The sequence below is a fragment of the Schistocerca piceifrons genome, chromosome 1, assembly GCF_021461385.2.
Source record: "Schistocerca piceifrons isolate TAMUIC-IGC-003096 chromosome 1, iqSchPice1.1, whole genome shotgun sequence".
Classification (NCBI taxonomy): Eukaryota; Metazoa; Arthropoda; class Insecta; order Orthoptera; family Acrididae; genus Schistocerca; species Schistocerca piceifrons.
In genome coordinates this window covers 68,947,116-68,969,147 of record NC_060138.1, presented here as the reverse complement: position 1 = coordinate 68,969,147, position 22,032 = coordinate 68,947,116, and the positions used below count along the sequence as shown (strand labels likewise).

Below are 22,032 nucleotides of genomic sequence, written 5' to 3'. Positions count from 1 at the left end.
GTCACATAGATTGGTCACACGCTCCTGTAACGTCCGCACATTGTCGATGACTTTGGCATGCATCAATACCTTGAACTGTCGCCCATAGCCAGAATCCAACAGATTCAGGTCCCTTGAATGGAGATGCCATGCTACCAGACCCCCTCGACCATTCCATCGTCCATGGAATGTTGCAGTGAGGACAGTCGCACAAGTTGTGGAAAATGGGCTGGTGCGCCGTAGTGCATAAACCACAGTCGTTGTCTTTCTCCAGCTGTAACGATGAGGCACCGGCACGTTCTGTAGCTGATGTAAGACGATATCTCATTCGTGAGTACGGTTCCAGATGGATAGGTTGCGCAGTCAGTACCTCGGCCTCAAATATCGCCTAACCTCAATGGTCTTGTTTGTCACAACCTATGAACGTCTGAAAAGTGAAGTGTACGGCTCTCCCGCTGATATGGTTGAAGAACTGGAGCAGTGAAATGACAATCCACTGAAGATTTACAGGGTGTTCCAGAGGTAGTTGAAAGAATTCTTAACTCACTACAGTGACGTCAGCGTATGCCATTCAAATGTTAGGACGAGTCATTGAACATCTCCTTTAAAAGGCGTGAATGAGCAGTATATTGTAACACGTAACGTGCTGAAGCAGTATTTCATTTCTTGCTATGGAGGGGCCGATCCGAGACACCTCTGCTTGAAGCCTGAATAGCTGTTGGGAACCTGTGAAGCGTTAACGACGCTAGTAAAACATTATTAGAGTTCAACCATTTACTCACAATGTTTACAAGTCGTCATTATTCTGCATTAGCCTCGGGTATTGCTCATTCGGCTGTAACTGGTGTTGCATTCATGCTGACGTCTGTCCAGCCGGCTCAGCGGTTGCACACTCAGGCGAGATTTAGCGATCTCGACGCCATGGCGGGTTGCCGGCGAATAGAGGCGGCCACTGAACAGTACGAAGTGAACTTGCGCTGGCTGCTGGAGTGCACTCGTTCTCACTGCGAATTCTACACCAGCCCTTGATGGAACATCAAGCGACGTAGGTGGTGTCGGTAGTCGTGAGGTTGGTTGATCTCCCCCCTGCCCCTGGTGGGTTTCAGCACCCGGAGGCGCCTGAGTGTTGAACAGGAACATGGACCCCAAAAATCCCTGCTGCTGGCTTCCGCACTAAGGTTCACTGCTGGCAGCACCGTGCGATATGGCGTTGTCGAAAGACAGTCAGTTTCTCCATCAGTAAATGGTAGGCAGCGAGCAGCAGGACGTTCATCAGGTGGAGACCGTCCTCTCGGGTACATCTTCAGCTAGTTCATAGACTTTGATGGGGCATCTAGGACATAGATTCACTGCAGTATCATAATTATAGAATTGAGAATTAGTATTGTGAATGCCATAAATCCGAACGATCAAATCAAGAAGAGAGCTGGAGTGTGGTGGTACTTAAAGGGAGCTGCTGTGAGTTTATGACCGTTCGGTTCGTGTTGACCACTTGTGTCCTCCCTGTTCTGCTATATTCACATATCAGACCGTTAACTGCTGTGTCGGACCCTAGTTCTGTGCTCTTGTGGAAGAGAGTTTCTTGCAGCATGTCTTACGAGTTAAGGAATGTGCGTGTCTCGCTTCATTTGGTTTTCTGTCACAATGCATATCTTCACTCGGCAGACAGTGTCGTAATGTTTCGACGACCTGACCCAGTGCACCATACTGGCTCGCTTTCTGTTTCCCCCTCTGTCTCTAGCATGATTTGAGTTTGCCTGTGGCAGTGAGAATGAATTTTAATAAAATTTTCTAATTTTTACCCCTTACTATTGTGTGCTTCAGCATTGCTAAGGTAGGCCTCGTGTGAAATATGAGTGCAATTAGATGGGAACTTAATCAAAATTTTTTGAATTTCAAATAAATTTGTACTAACAAGGACAATAAATGACACACAAGTGAGTGCTGGCTCATAATCACATTCTCGTAATCATCTCGCAAACGGCTCGATTGTGGACTTATGTTTGGCAGAACGTGTTTGCTCCTGCTATTGTAACTTTCACCGGTGTGAGTTTACTCTACTAATTACGATACATCTTATAAACAAATATTGCACTTGGGACGCCAGGCGCCCTTCTCAGCTTGGCACCTGAAGCGGCTACTTGTTGAATTGGATCTTAACTAGCCCTGGGTGCCGAGATGCTGTCTCATGAGAGGTAAAACATGAGGACGCAGCGTTGTATGAGATACTCGACTGTGACGTACTGCTGTACCTGAAGAAGTTCACGATTTACCGTCAAAATCTGCTGTTAAAATTTCTTTATTGAACAACCAGTTCCAGTCAGAGACCATCATTAGGTACATAAATCACTTACAACGTCGTAGTAGGTGATATAAAATCAATGGCGTCACTGTTGTGAAACAAACTTGTTGCTCAAGAAAGAAATTTTAACAGCAGCTCGTGGTTGTAAATTATGAAGTTCTTCAGACACTTAAGAGCTGTGCTTCCCTACTTTTCAAAATGCACCTGTAATGTCAGAGGTTTTCTGAATCAATACCGGTTATGGTTTAAAATCACACTCAGTGGCTCCCCATACCATAAAGTTATAAGTAAGGTGGGTGTGTCTCTCCAAAATAATGCCACCTTGCGTCATCTCCCTTGGTACCACCGAAAATGATACTGTGTCGCCCTTCCGCTATTCATCGCTCACGGATACGGCGCGTCACCAAACACAATCCTCTGTGTTGTTTACTGTTAACTGCTTTCTCCTACGATTGCGAAAACGTTCTGTTGGCACCCACCTACGTAGGGATAAATGATCATTACAACAAAAGAAGAGAAATCAGAGCTCTCACAGAAAAATTTAAGTGCTCGTTTTTCCCGCGTGTCGTTCGAGAGTGGAACGGTAGAGAGACAGCATGAAGGTGGTTCATTCAACCTTCTGCCAGGCACTTTATTGTGAATAGCAGAGTAATCACGTAGATGTAGATGTAGAGACGAATTGTATCAGACTCGTTATATGGCGATTCAGCAGCTCGGCCTCATTTGGCGTCCAGCCATTGGTGTAATCTGACGAGTACCGATCATCACAATTTTAATCGTTTACAGAATAGCTGATAGTTATAAGTGTAATAAATTACATACACATCAGACTTACCTTGCAGGTGCGTAACTTTTTTTTCAGTCAGTGAAGTTTTTTAATTTTTGTTTTATTTCAGTCACAGAGCGGCGACTTTTATTACAAATGATAATTAGTTTCGGGTTATTGTACCATCATCGAATCCGAAAAATACTTAGGAACAATATTAAGATATGCTCATTACGTTAAAACACATACTAAAATATATGGCAACCAGTTATAATGCGGTGATATATCTACCCATTAAAAAAATTACGTTAAAGATTTAGCTGTCGAAACACAAGGATACAATGCTTCGTGATTGTCATCCGACCTCTATAAAAATCGGATGAATTTGAGAAGACTAAGAGGTGACTACACCGAGCAACAGAACAAAGGTCCAGGTTCACCCTGACTATTTGTGAGTAATAGAAGCGCGTTCTCAATCGGCACCTCATTTGCTGTTCATAATTTCGAGCAACATTCAAAGGCACGTCAAATGTTTCTCTAATCTATTTCACTTCTTACGTTTAGATAAATCACTTCATAAAACATTTGACAGTTTTTATTTTTAAATTTTTTCTTTTGATTATTTTTCAGACCCTCGGGTGGTCATTTGATACGAAACCACTTTTAGCAAAATGTGCACTGTGTGATGTACAATATTACTAAACTGCTAACCGGCCACCCGGCCACCCAATACCAGTTCCTGGCTACCTGTGTAACAACTTCCAGGTGCAACAAAAATTTCAATTTCAGTTTTGCGTATAATTATTGGCCGAATTTAAATATGTAAAATACTATCACAATCTACTCGTTATGAGTTGTAATCTTACATTAGTGTTTTAACACGATAAGTGAAATATTAAAGCTGGAAACGAGTATACGTTTTGAGTAAGGCAGCGTAGAGAGCTGCTCGTGAATTACCTAGGCAACCGTTATCTAGTATTTGGTAAAGAGTGCCTTTAGTGTTTTCAGACAAACTTTATACATAATTTCGAGCCATTTCGAAACCTTTCTCGCTGCCCCTCCCTCCTCCCACACAGAACCTCAGAGGAAAAAATTTTATAGCTTACTGCATTTCCGCTGTTCTTGCAGTAAAACTTCAGCACAGACATAATGTTTCAATTTATTACTTTTTTACTAATGGAGAGTGTTGTACCTTAGAACAATTTTCAGTCTTTCACCTGAAGCCAGCTCCGTAATAGAAGTTTAATATATGCTCCTATTCCACTATTCCCCCATTAAAATCTGGCATTTACTTTTTATGTGTTACAATCTTTTTCCGAAATTACAAAAATTACTCTGCGTAAGTAAGGCTTTTCCAAATGTAAAAAAAATGTTCCAGAGTACATGTATCTAGGAGCAAATATTCTACTGAAGTCGCAGGCGAGAAGATCTTGTCAGAACTGTATTTTGTAGTCTATATGTTTCACCGATATACTACTACATACCAATAGTTAGTAAGTGGAATCAAAATACACTCCTGGAAATTGAAATAAGAACACCGTGAATTCATTGTCCCAGGAAGGGGAAACTTTATTGACACATTCCTGGGGTCAGATACATCACATGATCACACTGACAGAACCACAGGCACATAGACACAGGCAACAGAGCATGCACAATGTCGGCACTAGTACAGTGTATATCCACCTTTCGCAGCAATGCAGGCTGCTATTCTCCCATGGAGACGATCGTAGAGATGCTGGATGTAGTCCTGTGGAACGGCTTGCCATGCCATTTCCACCTGGCGCCTCGGTTGGACCAGCGTTCGTGCTGGACGTGCAGACCGCGTGAGACGACGCTTCATCCAGTCCCAAACATGCTCAATGGGGGACAGATCCGGAGATCTTGCTGGCCAGGGTAGTTGACTTACACCTTCTAGAGCACGTTGGGTGGCACGGGATACATGCGGACGTGCATTGTCCTGTTGGAACAGCAAGTTCCCTTGCCGGTCTAGGAATGGTAGAACGATGGGTTCGATGACGGTTTGGATGTACCGTGCACTATTCAGTGTCCCCTCGACGATCACCAGTGGTGTACGGCCAGTGTAGGAGATCGGTCCCCACACCATGATGCCGGGTGTTGGCCCTGTGTGCCTCGGTCGTATGCAGTCCTGATTGTGGCGCTCACCTGCACGGCGCCAAACACGCATACGACCATCATTGGCACCAAGGCAGAAGCGACTCTCATCGCTGAAGACGACACGTCTCCATTCGTCCCTCCATTCACGCCTGTCGCGACACCACTGGAGGCAGGCTGCACGATGTTGGGGCGTGAGCGGAAGACGGCCTAACGGTGTGCGGGACCGTAGCCCAGCTTCATGGAGACGGTTGCGAATGGTCCTCGGCGATACCCCAGGAGCAACAGTGTCCCTAATTTGCTGGGAAGTGGCGGTGCGGTCCCCTACGGCACTGCGTAGGATCCTACGGTCTTGGCGTGCATCCGTGCGTCGCTGCGGTCCGGTCCCAGGTCGACGGGCACGTGCACCTTCCGCCGACCACTGGCGACAACATCGATGTACTGTGGAGACCTCACGCCCCACGTGTTGAGCAATTCGGCGGTACGTCCACCCGGCCTCCCGCATGCCCACTATACGCCCTCGCTCAAAGTCCGTCAACTGCACATACGGTTCACGTCCACGCTGTCGCGGCATGCTACCAGTGTTAAAGACTGCGATGGAGCTCCGTATGCCGCGGCAAACTGGCTGACACTGACGGCGGCGGTGCACAAATGCTGCGCAGCTAGCGCCATTCGACGGCCGACACCGCGGTTCCTGGTGTGTCCGCTGTGCCGTGCGTGTGATCATTGCTTGTACAGCCCTCTCGCAGTGTCCGGAGCAAGTATGGTGGGTCTGACACACCGGTGTCAATGTGTTCTTTTTTCCATTTCCAGGAGTGTAAGTAGAAGTATCATCAAAGGCCAGTCACAAGTTACATTTAGAAATAGACGGTATTACAAAGTTATTCAGATTTCCATTTTGAAGACAAATAAAATTGTTAAGACATTAAAGAAACTGAATTCATTTCTAAAAATCACATGTTCTGTAGTAGGAGACTTTCTTATGTTTCACGGTATACGTTGGTGCACGACCAACAAACTATGGTTTCATCACCCACATGCCGAATAACTGGTTTTAAAAATACATAGAATTTTAATCACCATGAAACTGTAACTGAGGAATTGATAATTTCATGCAAATACTTTTAATGCATTATACAGCACTTAAATGAACAGAACTGAAAATATTTAAAAATGCTGCACAACAACAAAGGCAGTCGAAAATGCTGGAAATTGCTTATGGGAGTCACTATATGCATTCGCCAATGAAATTCTGCAATTCCTCCCTAGATTTTAACACCAAACTGTAAATATCGCGTGTTCCTACGTACACTATCCTTAAGGCTCAACGCTCTCCCCTGATAACTGTTTTCACAACATATTTTGCACACAGTTTTAACATATACCACCGAACAGATTATTGTACGACATATATACATCATATATTTAGATGCGTAAAAAATTAGCTCTTCTTTCTTACTCAGACTATACTCATCCAGTGTTTTATGATAATGAGGACGCCTAGAGACTTATAACAAACTATGACAGAATATATGTGCCCAGACTGCGAAAAAAACAAAAAACTTCTTGTAGCTCATTGGAATTAGTTTGCAATCGTTTCATTTGCATTTGCCTTGATTTAGTTCCCATTTTTCATTAGTCTATGGGTGAATATTGCAGAACTAACTAAACCAACATAATTGCGGTTTTGTGTTTTCACTCATAAAACTGCTACATGCTTATCGTCAATTATTTAACGACTCAACTCGTTTGTAATCAGGTGTTTGAAGCTGTTTTATGCAGCGTGCCTGTCTCAAGAGTCGTCAGTCGCGTTTTCTCAGGTGTTTCAGCAGATATTTGCGATTTCGTTTTTACTCTGTGTAGCTGTAGTCATCCCAAATAAGTAGTGCTCAACACGTCTTTGATGCGATGCCCAGTGTGTCATCGGAAGCCGTCGGTTTGTTTCCTGTTACAAACAAAATTATTTATAAAGCGGAATTACACGCGCCGATTCGATAGAGCGGTCCCAGATCAGCGTCGTGCGGTAATTGTTTTATCGGTATGTGTTAATAGGGACAGTAAAAGACGATGAATAACGAGGGCTCTAGCAACGGCAGCGCTACCGTGGCCCGCACTGACTGCTTCCGCCAGCGCTACTGACAAAGAGAACACGGCAAGTGCCATAACTCGAGTTAGCACAAACTTCGCTCAGTGGAAGAGGTGCCAGAATAAGCCAACACGTGTCTCGGCTTATCCGTACATACTCGTCGTTTCTGAGGAAACGGCGCTCAAAAATTTTCGAGGTATTTTGTGTGCCTTTTACGATAAAACTCTTGAACTAACGTGGTGCCATAGTTTTGCGCCCAGTGTTCGAAATCCGATTATTGTTTTTATTTTTGTTCTTCATTTAACTATACGTGCCCATAGATGATTACTATATGAATGTTTCCTCGTGTATAATGAAGTAGCGTTGTCCTTACACGTCCTCTAATTTTATGTTTGGTGAATGAATATTAAAAAATAAAAACAATAAATGAATGGAAAAATTGTTTGAAACTTTTTGCGGTGATATTCCTGTAGCGTATCTTCATTCATAACCAACTGCATGCGCCAGTTTTCAGAAAAGCGATTTGTTACTCTTTGTTCGTCGCGAAATTATTGTCAATGCGTGAAATCTTCAGCAATGTTAACGACGTTTGTTCCTAGAGTGAGATTCTTACGAAGACATGTCAGTGCAGTAAACCTGCCTTGCCGCGATGCTCGCGCTGTTCCGAATTTCGATGTTAAAATATTTCTGTGATAGGTCTCGTGCAAGGGAATGCACCAAATCTTCACGAAGAATAAACATTAGAAAAAAAATGTAAGAACTAAGAATGAAATATAACAACATGAGAATTTAAAAATACTGTAACGCATGAAAATACCATACGCAAGTATATTACATAATAAATAGACTACTGGCCATTAAAATTGCTACACCAACAAGAAATTCAGATGATAAACGGGTATTCATTGGACAAATATATTATACTAGAACTGACATGCAATTACATTTTCACGTAATTTGGGTGCATAGATCCTGAGAATCATTACCCAGAACAACCACTTCTGGCCGTAATAACGGCTTTGATGCGCCTGGGTATTGAGTCAAACAGAACTTGCATGGCGTGAACAGGTACTGCTGCCCAGGCAACTTCAACACGATATCACAGTTCATCAAGAGTAGTGACTGGCGTATTGTGACGAGCCATTATGGCGATGACGAATACACGATTCCAATGTGCGTTCGCCGCGATGTCGCCAAACACGGATGCGACAATCATGATGCTGTAAACAGAACCTGGATTAATCCGAAAAAATGACGTTTGGCCATTCGTGCACCCAGTTCCTCGGTGAGTACACCATCGCAGGCGCTCCTGTCTGTGATGCAGCGTCAAGGGTAACCGCAGCCACGGTCTCCGAGCTGATAGTCCATGCTGCTGCAAACGTCGTCGAACTGTTCGCGCAGATGGTTGTTGTCTTGCAAACGTCCCCATCTGTTGACTCAGTGATCGAGACGTGGCTGCACGATCCGTTACAGCCATGCGGATAAGATGCCTGTCATCTCGACTGCTAGTGATACGAGGCCGTTGGGATTCAGCATGGCGTTCCGTATTATCCTCCTGAACCCACCGATTCCATGTTTTGCTAACAGTCATTGGAGCTCGACCAAAGGGAGCAGCAATGTCGCGATACGATAAACCGCAATCGCGATAGGTTACAATCCGACATTTATCAAAGTCGGAAACGTGATGGTACGCATTTCTCCTCCTTACACGAGGTATTACAACAACGTTTCACCAGGCAACGCCGGTCAACTGATGTTTGTGTATGACAAATCGGCTGGAAACTTTCCTAATGTCAGGACGTTGTAGGTGTCGCCACCGGCGCCAACCTTGTGTGAATGCTCTGAAAAGCGAATCATTTCCATATCACAGCATCTTCTTCCTGTAGGTTAAATTTCGCTTCTGTAGCACGTCATCGTCGTGGTGTAGCAATTTTAATGGCCAGTAGTGTATATGACAGCTATTATGAAACCCAGTTGTAATTTTACAATTAATATAACGTTCTTGAATCTCCTAACTTGATAATAAACATTCATTAGTAACCATCTACGGACATGGATAGACATATGAAAAAATAAAATAGAATAAAGTAAATAACTTTATTCTATAAATAAATTCTATAAATAACCTCCCCCCATGAACCATGGACCTTGCCGTTGGTGGGGAGGCTTACGTGTCTCAGCGATACAAATAGCTGTACCGTAGGTGCAGCCACAACGGAGGGGTATCTGTTGAGAGGCCAGACAAACGTGTGGTTCCTGAAGAGGGGCAGCAGCCTTTTCAGTAGTTGCAAGGGCAACACTCTGGATGATTGACTGATCTGGCCTTATAACAATAAACAAAACGGCCTTGCTGTGCTGGTACTGCGAACGGCTGAAAGCAAGGGGAAACTACGGCCGTAATTTTTCCCGAGGGCATGCAGCTTTACTGTATGATTAAATGATGATGGCGTCCTCTTGCGTAAAATATTCCGGAGGTAAAATAGTCCCCCATTCGGATTTCCGGGCGGGGACTACTCAAGAGGATGTCATTATCAGGAGAAAGAAAACTGGCGTTCTACGGATCGTAGCGTGGAATGTCAGATCCCTTAATCGGGCAGGTAGGTTAGAAAATTTAAAAAGGGAAATGGATAGGTTAAAGTTAGATATAGCAGGAATTAGTGAAGTTCGGTGGCAGGAGGAACAAGACTTCTGGTCAGGTGCCTACAGGGTTATAAACACAAAATCAAATAGGGGTAATGCAGGAGTAGGTTTAATAATGAATAGGAAAATAGGAATGCGGGTAAGCTACTACAAACAGCAGCGTGAACGCATTAATGTGGCCAAGATAGATACGAAGCCCACACCCTACTACAGTAGTACAAGTTTATATGCCAACTAGCTCTGCAGATGACGAAGAAATTGAAGAAATGTATGATGAGATAAAAGAAATTATTCAGATAGTGAAGGGTGACGAAAATTTAATAGTCATGGGTGACTGGAAGTCGGTAGTAGGAAAAGGGAGAGAAGGAAACGTAGTAGGTGAATATGGATTGGGGGTAAGAAATGAAAGAGGAAGCCGCCTGGTAGAATTTGGCACAGACCACAACTTAATCATAGCTAACACTTGGTTTAAGAATCATGAAAGAAGGTTGTATACATGGAAGAACCCTGGAGATACTAAAAGGTATCAGATAGATTATATAATGGTAAGACAGAGATTTAGGAAACAGGTTTTAAATTGCAAGACATTTCCAGGGGCAGATGTGGACTCTGACCACAATCTATTGGTTATGACCTGTAGATTAAAACTGAAGAAACTGCAAAAAGGTGGGAATTTAAGGAGATGGGACCTGTATAAACTGAAGGAACCAGAGGTTGTACAGAGTTTCAGGGAGAGCATAAGGGAACAATTGACAGGAATGGGGGAAAGAAATACAGTAGAAGAAGAATATGTAGCTTTGAGGGATGAAGTGGTGAAGGCAGCAGAGGATCAAGTAGGTAAAAAGACGAGGGCTAAACGAATCCTTGGGTAACATAAGAAATATTGAATTTAATTGATGAAAGGAGAAAATATAAAAATGCAGTAAATGAAGCAGGAAAAGAGGAACACAAACGTCTCAAAAATGAGATCGACGGGGAGTGCAAGATGGCTAAACAGGGATGGCTAGAGGACAAATGTAAGGATGTAGAGGCTTATCTCACTAGGGGTAAGATAGATACAGCCTACAGGAAAATTAAAGAGACCTTTGGAAAGAAGATAACCACCTGTATGAACATCAAGAGCTCAGATGGAAACCCAGTTCTAAGCAAAGAAGGGAAAGCAGAAAGGTGGAAGGAGTATATAGAAGGTCTATACAAGGGCGATGTACTTGAGGACAGTAATATGGATATGGAAGAGGATGTAGATGAAGATGAAATGGGAGATACGATACAGCGTGAAGAGTTTGACAGAGCACTGAAAGACCTGAGTCGGAACAAGGCCCCCGGAGTAGACAACATTCCATTGGAACTACTGACGGCCTTTGGAGAGCCAGTCATGACAAAACTCTACCATCTGGTGAGCAAGATGTATGAAACAGGCGAAATACCCCCAGACTTCAAGAAGAATATAATAATTCCAATCCCAAAGAAAGCAGGTGTTGACAGGTGTGAAAATTACCGAACAATCAGTTTAATAAGCCACAGCTGCAAAATACTAACACGAATTCTTTACAGACGAATGGAAAAACTAGTAGAAGCCGACCTCGGGGAAGATCAGTTTGGATTCCGTAGAAATACTGGAACACGTGAGGCAATACTGACCTTACGACTTATCTTAGAAGAAAGATTAAGGAAAGGCAAACCTACGCTTCTAGCATTTGTAGACTTAGAGAAAGCTTTTGACAATGTTGACTGGAATACTCTCTTTCAAACTCTAAAGGTGGCAGGGGTAAATACAGGGAGCGAAAGGCTATTTACAATTTGTACAGAAACCAGATGGCAGTTATAAGAGTCGAGGGACATGAAAGGGAAGCAGTTGTTGGGAAGGGAGTAAGACAGGGTTGTAGCCTCTCCCCGATGTTATTCAATCTGTATATTGAGCAAGCAGTAAAGGAAACAAAAGAAAAATTCGGAGTAGGTATTAAAATCCATGGAGAAGAAATAAAAACTTTGAGGTTCGCCGATGACATTGTAATTCTCAGAGACAGCAAATGACTTGGAAGAGCAGTTGAACGGAATGGATAGTGTCTTGAAAGGAGGATATAAGATGAACATCAACAAAAGCAAAACAAGGATAATGGAATGTAGTCAAATTAACTCAAGTGATGCTGAGGGAATTAGATTAGGAAATGAGACACTTAAAGTAGTAAAGGAGTTTTGCTATTTGGGGAGCAAAATAACTGATGATGGTCGAAGTAGAGAGGATATAAAATGTAGACTGGCAATGGCAAGGAAAGCATTTCTGAAGAAGAGAAATTTGTTAACATCGAGTACAGATTTAAGTGTCAGGAAGTCGTTTCTGAAAGTATTTGTATGGAGTGTGGCGTTGTATGGAAGTGAAACATGGACGATAAATAGTTCGGACAGGAAGAGAATAGAAGCTTTCGAAAAGTGGTGCTACAGAAGAATGCTGAAGATTAGATGGGTAGATCACATAACTAATGAGGAGGTATTGAACAGGATTGGGGAGAAGAGAAGTTTGTGGCACAACTTGACCAGAAGAAGGGATCGGTTGGTAGGACATGTTCTGAGGCATCAAGGGATCACCAATTTAGTATTGGAGGGCAGCGTGGAGGGTAAAAATCGTAGAGGGAGACCAAAAGATGAATACACTAAACAGGTTCAGAAGGATGTAGGTTGTAGTAGGTACTGGGAGATGAAGAAGCTTGCACAGGATAGAGTAGCATGGAGAGCTGCATCAAACCAGTCTCAGGACTGAAGACCACAACAACAACAACAACAACAAAGTAAATAAAAACACTAAAAAATGGTTCAAATGGCTCTGAGCACTATGGGACTCAACTGCTGAGGTCATTAGTCCCCTAGAACTTAGAACCAGTTAAACCTAACTAACCTAAGGACATCACAAACATCCATGCCCGAGGCAGGATTCGAACCTGGGACCGTAGCGGTCTTGCGGTTCCAGACTGCAGCGCCTTTAACCGCACGGCCACTTCGGCCGGCAAAAACACTAATGAGGACAGAACACGGGACACAAATTGACAGGTCGCGATGCTAACCCCTTTGCCACCAATTGGGCTGAGCCGAGCACGTCCTAAAAGACATTTAAATTACTTCTATAACTTTTCTCAGAAACGGTCGAGTGTCTATGCGTAAAAAGGGAGACGTATTCGCTTATATTGTCTCTTCAACTGAGCGAAGTTTCTGGAAAATCGGGTTACTGCACGTGCCGTGTTCTCCTTGCCAGTCATTGCAGAACTGCTGTTTATTTTTCGAGTTTTGCTGTCCCTGTTAATACACATCGATAAAGCGAGTATCTCTACAGACTAATCTGGCACGTAAAATTCCTCTTTAAGAAACATTTTGTTTCTTCGGCACTACACGTCGCATGAAAGACTTGATAAGGACTATTTATGTGGGTCGACTGCAGGTACATAATGCAATATCGAAATTGTAAATATCTGCTGAAACGTCAGATAAGATGCGCCTGACGACTCTTATGTGAGACACCGTCTATATGGCAATTCGATTCTTTAAAGAATCTGGGTTGGAGCGTTACTGGCGTTCTTCTTGAAGAGTCACACCAAAGACAAGGTTGACATTTTACACGCTCATTAGCCTTTCGATTCAGCTGCCACAATGCTCCTCTCTCCTGTCCCGATATCCCATTATTCTCTGGGAGACTGTTCATCCACGCTTGCATGCATTATTCGCAAGCCACTACGCATCGCACGGAAGAGGATTGCTGTTATAAATACTAGCCACTATCTGCCCTGTCACGGAAGCTAGTGGCAGCTGCCCCGGTGCGCGCCCTGATCACGCCCGCGTCCGCCTGTTCCCCGCAGGACGTCGTGGTGTGGAACGCGCACCTCGAGTGCAGCGGGCTGCTGCAGCAGCAGGCCAACCTGTCGTCGGCGGCGGCGGCGTCGTGCGTCGCCTTCGACGAGGCGTCGTCGCGCTGGGGGCTCAACCTGACGGACGCCGGCTTCCAGCCGTGCGACGTCGACCCCTACCTGCCCGACGCCGCCGCCCACCTGGTGCGCCGCTGCGACCCGGAAATCGTGCGCGCGTGCGCCGTCAACTGGACCAACGCCGAGGTACGCCCCCACGCCTGTATCGCTGTACAACTGGAACGGTGCACGGTCCCAGCTGCTGGACAACCATAATTTAATTTTCAGTATTTTGCATGATTATACAGGGTGGTCCATTGATCGTGACTTGGCCAAATATCTCACTAGATAAGCATCAAACGAAAAAACTACAAAGAAAGAAACTAGTCTAGCTTGAAGCGGGAAACCAGATGGCGCTATGGTTTGCCCGCTAGATGGCCCTACCATAGGTCAAACGGATATCATCTGCGTCTTTTTTTTTTAATAAGAACCCCCATTTTTATTACATATTCGCGTAGTACGTAAAGAAAAATGAATGTTTTAGTTGTACCATTTTTTTCACTTTGTGATAGATGGCGCTGTAATAGTCACAAACATATGGCTCAAAATTTTAGACGAACATTAATGTTGTATGTACAGATAATCACGCTGTAACAGCATGCGTTCTCAGAAATGATAAGTTCACATAGGTACATGTATCACATTGGAACAACCGAAATAAAAGGTTGAAACATACCTACGTTCTGGATTTTAATTTTAAAAAACCTACCTATTACCAACTCTTCGTCTAAAATTGTGACCCATATGTTTGGGACTATCACAGCGTCATCTATGACAAAGCGAAAAAAGTGGTCCAACTAAAACATTCATATTTGTTTACGTACTGCAAGAATATGTAATAAAAAATGGGGGTTCCTATTTTAAAAAACGCAGTTGATATCCGCCATCTAGCGGGCCACCCATAGCGCCATCTGGTTTCCCCCTTCAAGCTAGACAAGTTTCGTTCTTTGTAGTTTTTTCGTTTGATGCTTATTTCGTCAGATATTTGGCCCGGTCACGATCAATGGACCACCTGTATATATCGTGTGCCGTCTACAGAGGTAGTAAGTTACACCAGTTATATACATTCAAATAAATTATATTTATGTACTAAGAACTATACAGTACTGACAAAATTTAAAGGATCCTGAATGGTCAATGGTGATTACATTATTTAAACATTGATTAAAATTTAGTTTTTATTTACCACTTCATTTTAGCGTTCCGTACCTCACCCAGCAAAAACGAAACCCTTATAGAATCACTTTGTTTGCCCCTCTGTTTGTCTCTCTGTCTGTCCCACTGTTAAAAACCCTGTTTTGCAGGAACAGCTAGATGTATCGAGCTAATATTTATACCACATATTAATGCCTACGGTCCCTTGGCAGTGTAAAAAATTTAACCTTCTAAATCACTGCAATCAAAAGATACGGCCATTTATGTCACATATTTTGATACTCGCAAATTCGCTAATCAAAGGGCACTTCCATTTGGCTTAGAATCATGATATTTGGCAAGAGATAAGGTTTCACAGTAAAGCTAAAGAAACACACATATTGTCTAGTGGGGTGATCACTCCGTTGTAGAAATACGAGGTGCATTCAAGTTCTAAGGCCTCCGATTTTTTTTTTCTAACTAACTACTCACTCGAAATCGATGAAACTGGCGTTGCTTCTCGACGTAATCGCCCTGCAGACGTACACATTTTTCACAACGCTGACGCCATGATTCCATGGCAGCGGCGAAGGCTTCTTTAGGAGTCTGTTATGACCACTGGAAAATCGCTGAGGCAATAGCAGCACGGCTGGTGAATGTGCGGCCACAGAGAGTGTCTTTCATTGCTGGAAAAAGCCAAAAGTCACTAGGAGCCAGGTCAGGTGAGTAGGGAGCATGAGGAATCACTCCAAAGTTGTTATCACGAAGAAACTGTTGCGTAACGTTAGCTCGATGTGCGGGTGCGTTGTGTTGGTGAAACAGCACACACGCAGCCCTTCCCGGACGTTTTTGTTGCAGTGCAGGAAGGAATTTGTTCTTCAAAACATTTACGTAGGATGCACCTGTTACCGTAGTGCCCTTTGGAACGCAATGGGTAAGGATTACGCCCTCGCTGTCCCGGAACATGGACACCATCATTCTTTCAGCACTGGCGGTTACCCAAAATTTTTTTTGGTGGCGGTGAATCTGTGTGCTTCCATTGAGCTGACTGGCGCTTTGTTTCTGGATTGAAAAATGGCATCCACGTCTCATCCATTGTCACAACTGACGAAAAGGAAGTCCCATTCATGCTGTCGTTGCGTGTCAACATTGCTTGGCAACATGCCACACAGTCAGCCATGTGGTCGTCCGTCAGCATTCGTGGCACCCACCTGGATGACACTTTTCGCATTTTCAGGTCGTCATGCAGGATTGTGTGCACAGAACCCACAGAAATGCCAACTCTGGAGGCGATCTGTTCAACAGTCATTCGGCGATCCCCCAAAATAATTCTCTCTACTTTCTCGATCTTGTCGTCAGATCGGCTTGTGCGAGCCCGAGGTTGTTTCAGTTTGTTGTCACACGATGTTCTGCCTTCATTAAACTGTCGCACCCATGAACGCACTTTTGACACATCCATAACTCCATCACCACATGTCTCCTTCAACTGTCGATGAATTTCAATCGGTTTCACACCACGCAAATTCAGAAAACGAATGATTGCACGCTGTTCAAGTAAGGAAAACGTCGCCATTTTAAGTATTTAAAACAGTTCTCATTCTCGCCGCTGGCGGTAAAATTCCATCTGTCGTACGGTGCTGCCATCTCTGGGACGTATTGACAATGAACGCGGCCTCATTTTAAAATAATGCGCATGTTTCTATCTCTTTCCAGTCCGGAGAAAAAAAAAATCGGAGGCCTTAGAACTTGAATGCACCTCGTAATTCAAAAGCCAAGATCGCTCAAATACTGTTTTCTGGATAACCAGTTTCAACACACTAAAAGTGCCATCATCGGATCCGAATGTAGATTAACATTTATAAACCATTTGGATACATCAGCTGGTCTGCCTCTTGTATCGTTGTATCCAAATGATTTATAAATGTTAATCTACATTCACATCCGATGATGGCACCTTAAGTGTGTCTAAACAGGTTACCCAGTAAACAGTATTCAAGAAATCTTGGCTTTTGAATTATTTCTATAAAGGAAAACATCCACGAATTGTTAATTTGTAATTATATCACATGAACCAATATTTTTGTCATTTTTTACCCATCAGTCTTTCTGTCCCTGTGTTAAGACCCCCCTTTTCTCAGAGACGGCTTGACACATGAACCTGAAATTTATGTCACGTACTAAGGTCTACAGTCCCTTTGCGGTGTCAAACATTTGAGCTTTTACGTCAATGTAGTCAAAAGACACGGCCATTCATGTAATACACTCCTGGAAATTGAAATAAGAACACCTTGAATTCATTGTCCCAGGAAGGGGAAACTTTATTGACACATTCCTGGGGTCAGATACATCACATGATCACACTGACAGAGCCACAGGCACATAGACACAGGCAACAGAGCATGCACAATGTCGGCACTAGTACAGTGTATATCCACCTTTCGCAGCAATGCAGGCTGCTATTCTCCCATGGAGACGATCGTAGAGATGCTGGATGTAGTCCTGTGGAACGGCTTGCCATGCCATTTCCACCTGGCGCCTCAGTTGGACCAGCGTTCGTGCTGGACGTGCAGACCGCGTGAGACGACGCTTCATCCAGTCCCAAACATGCTCAATGGGGGACAGATCCGGAGATCTTGCTGGCCAGAGTAGTTGACTTACACCTTCTAGAGCACGTTGGGTGGCACGGGATACATGCGGACGTGCATTGTCCTGCTGGAACAGCAAGTTCCCTTGCCGGTCTAGGAATGGTAGAACGATGGGTTCGATGACGGTTTGGATGTACCGTGCACTATTCAGTGTCCCCTCGACGATCACCAGTGGTGTACGGCCAGTGTAGGAGATCGCTCCCCACACCATGATGCCGGGTGTTGGCCCTGTGTGCCTCGGTCGTACGCAGTCCTGATTGTGGCGCTCACCTGCACGGCGCCAAACACGCATACGACCATCATTGGCACCAAGGCAGAAGCGACTCTCATCGCTGAAGACGACACGTCTCCATTCGTCCCTCCATTCACGCCTGTCGCGACACCACTGGAGGCGGGCTGCACGATGTTGGGGCGTGAGCGGAAGACGGCCTAACGGTGTGCGGGACCGTAGCCCAGCTTCATGGAGACGGTTGCGAATGGTCCTCGGCGATACCCCAGGAGCAACAGTGTCCCTAATTTGCTGGGAAGTGGCGGTGCGGTCCCCTACGGCACTGCGTAGGATCCTACGGTCTTGGCGTGCATCCGTGCGTCGCTGCGGTCCGGTCCCAGGTCGACGGGCACGTGCACCTTCCGCCGACCACTGGCGACAACATCGATGTACTGTGGAGACCTCACGCCCCACGTGTTGAGCAATTCGGCGGTACGTCCACCTGGCCTCCCGCATGCCCACTATACGCCCTCGCTCAAAGTCCGTCAACTGCACATACGGTTCACGTCCACGCTGTCGCGGCATGCTACCAGTGTTAAAGACTGCGATGGAGCTCCGTATGCCACGGCAAACTGGCTGACACTGACGGCGGCGGTGCACAAATGCTGCGCAGCTAGCGCCATTCGACGGCCAACACCGCGGTTCCTGGTGTGTCCGCTGTGCCGTGCGTGTGATCATTGCTTGTACAGCCCTCTCGCAGTGTCCGGAGCAAGTATGGTGGGTCTGACACACCGGTGTCAATGTGTTCTTTTTTCCATTTCCAGGAGTGTATATTTTGATTGCTTGCCGGTATCGATATCGATAACAGGCAAAAATCGTCGAAATTCTCTATTCCTGGGATAGATGAACTATCTCCGTACGTAATCAAGATTTTTACGGGACCCTTGGTGCGTGAGTCCTATTCGCACTTATCCGGATTTTTTCAACGTTTTCCTGTTACAGTATGGAGCCCAGTGACTTCAGCTGTTCAATTGCTTTAGTTGTTGCTGGTAGCATATCGTTTCAAGACCCCCTGAATTTCCTGGGGTAACACTCCATTACTACGTGCTGCACTGTCTTTTCTGGAGCGCCGTAGTCGTGTTGAAGATTTTCAGTGATTTTCCACTTGTTCCACTTAGATAGCACAGCTTTCATTCTGGCATGCCTTGATTTGATTCTGTCCATGCGGCTCCATGATTTCAGAGTCAGATGCAATCCGGAACGTGGTCTAGTTGGATCTGTGTGGGCCGTGTAGTTGTGGTTCTGAAATGGTGCCCATTTTCATTTCCACTGTCCTTCCAAGTCACAGGTGGGTGGAATGTGGTCCCAAATACGTGTCCCAGATTCAAGCCTATAATGGTGTAAGGAGCTCAACGTATTATTTATTGGCAGATATCTATAGACTGAGATATGGCTGGGATCTTGTTCCATTCTTGAATCACCTGTAATTGTCGCCTAAAGTGAGGAGGGCCAATACTCGATAGAACAGGTACCAATGGAAGAGGCGGGGGTTTGAGTGTTCTGGATATTAGCCTCAGTGTATTTAAGACTGGAAGACTTACCTCAAAGGTTAAACACAATAACTGAAGTGCTTAGGTTGGAAACTGTGTCTGTATCTTGAGGCAGCGTAACTCATGGTGTGTGCTCAGACAGAGCTAGTAGTTAAGTCCTCTCACAGATACGGAGTGTGCTCCGCGCGCTCCTACTTACAATTGATTCTGCCACAACATCTGTGGTTCTGTGGTGTCAAAGATACTATCTCATCTACATATGACAACCGTTTCAGGTCATTTTTCATGAATTATATTACAAAACCGGACTCCACGTACAAATGGACCCCTCACATACAGCCGGTCGCTGTGACCGAGCGGTTCTAGGCGTTTCAGTCCGGATCCGTGCTGCTGCTACGGTTGCAGGTTCGAATCCTGTCTCGGGCATGGATGTGTGTGATGTCCTTAGGTTAGTTAGGTTTAAGTAGTTCTAAGTCTAGGGGACTGATGACCTCAGATGCCAAGTCCCATAGTGCTTAGAGCCATCTGAACCTCACATACAGTAAAGTTTATTAATGTGCAAAACACAATTCATAACGATTGTACTTGACGAAGATAGAATGGTAAGTTTATACAGATGTAAATAAATCAAGAAGTATTCAAAAGGCAGTATATAGCACCTATTTACTTTATTATTTATGTTCTGTTTTCTACCCAAGCATAAAATAACGTAAAATATGTCATTTTCTCCTACAAGTGAGCAGAAAAATTTATTGTTAAAATGCTTTTTAATGAAAAATAATGCGTCAGTCTACTTTCTCATTGATACACAGTATAGACTTTTCCTTTGTGCAGTTATAGTAGAATCTAAATGGTTCAAATGGCTCTGAGCACTATGGGACTTAACTTCTAAGGTCATCAGTCCCCTAGAACTTAGAACTACTTAAACCTAACTAATCTAAGGTCGTCACACACATCCATGCCCGAGGCAGGATTCGAACCTGCGACCGTAGCGGTCGCGCGGTTCCAGGCTGTTGAGCCTAGAACCGCTCGGCCACCCCGGCCGGCAGTAGAATCTAAATAATTTTCACTGTTAGATAATTATGTGGCTCCTTTTCTGGAAGATCATTGATAGGAAAAACGTCAAGGTTCTCATGCAAGCTTCTCAGAAGATAAGGAAGACAAAAAATACAAAATACACTACTGCAATGTGAGTAAGCGCAGGAGGAATAGACTAACTTGCAACGTTAGCAGAGGACGCCAGCGTCGCCGGAAGAATGCCAACGTCAGAACTTTCTTACCAAGAATCCTGCACGGTGTCGTTACATTCCGTTGATGACCAGCGTGAATGCCGCCATTTGAAATGCATTGTGTAATGTTTTGACTTTCTGTTCCGTGACGGCAGTGACACTCGATCTTTACATGCACTCCATAATTAATTAGGTAAAGTGAAATCTGGAGTGGAAAGAATGTGACTGTACACAATACACTTTCCACCAACTGCAATGGCAGTGCGTCATAGTTTGGCTGTGTTGTTTGTACACTGTGCGCACTGACGGCGAATCCTAGGATATCTGTGTTGTAGGCGTAGCGTATCTGACTAGCAATCAAAAACGTCCTAGTTTCCACGTTCGATACCAGACACTGCTAAGATGCTGAGTAAAAAATCAACTTCCGGCATCAAGAATGAGACGCCGGAGCAGTGGACAGGGGTTTAGGGCATCCTTCGGATGAGAACTCTAAAAGACGGAAGAATCAGGGATGATCAATGTTATGAACATGAAGAAGGAAATGGAAACCAGTGCATTAAAGACACATAATGTGGTCTGTAACTGAAATAATGTCTTTATGGCTTCACCGCTGGTAAAAAATCCTGGATTAGTCCGCAATTCGGATCTCCAGAGGGGGAGGGGGGGGGGCGGGGAGGAGGATTTCCAACTGGAAGGTAGCCAAGAGAAAAATATTGAATAAACAACGAAGGTTAATACACGACAGTGTGGGCTGTCGGAAGTGTCAATCTGGTGCCAAAGCTACAAAATCTGAAAAGGGAAAAATGTAGAGGCTCGGTCTAGATATAGTGCGAGCCAGTGAAGTGAATTGAAAGAAGGTATGGATTTGTGATCAGAGGAATACAGGGAAATATCAACGTTAGCAGAAAAAGGTATAGCGAGAGTAGGATACCTCATGTGTAGGGAGATAGGGTAACGAGTGAGTTATTGTGAACACTTGATAAAGCTGTTCTCATCAGAATCGACAGCATAAAAAAACAATAGTACAGATATACGTGTCGACGTCAAAATCAGACGATGAAGAGATAAAGAAAGTATGTGAGGATACTGGAGTAAAGGAAGATGAAATCTAATAATGATGAGTAATTGGAACTCTGTAACAGGCAAAAAATAGAATACGAAGCTACGGAAGAGTATGGGATAGGTAGTGGAAGTGACAGAGGAGAAAGACAAATTGATTTCCGGAATAAATTTCAGGTAATCACAGCGAAAATACTGTTCAAAAATCACAAGAGCAGGAGGCATACTTGGAATAGGCCTGGAGACATGAGAAGATTTCAGCTGGATTACATCATGGTCGGGTATAGATTCTGTTGTAAGGCGCACTCAAAGCAGATACAGACTCAGACATCGCGTTCCCGAAGAGAACTCGTACTCTGGCGATTCCCA

General features: G+C 44.4%; 1 protein-coding gene across 1 annotated transcript in view; it reads left to right on the top strand.

Moving 5' to 3' along the window:
* Window positions 1-22,032, top strand: part of LOC124776929 — a 521,086-nt gene that overhangs the window by 392,184 nt on the left and 106,870 nt on the right. The window contains exon 5 of the mRNA XM_047252187.1: window positions 13,734-13,985. Within this exon, the coding sequence (XP_047108143.1) occupies window positions 13,734-13,985 (252 nt within the window). The remainder of the gene's footprint in view (window positions 1-13,733; window positions 13,986-22,032) is intronic.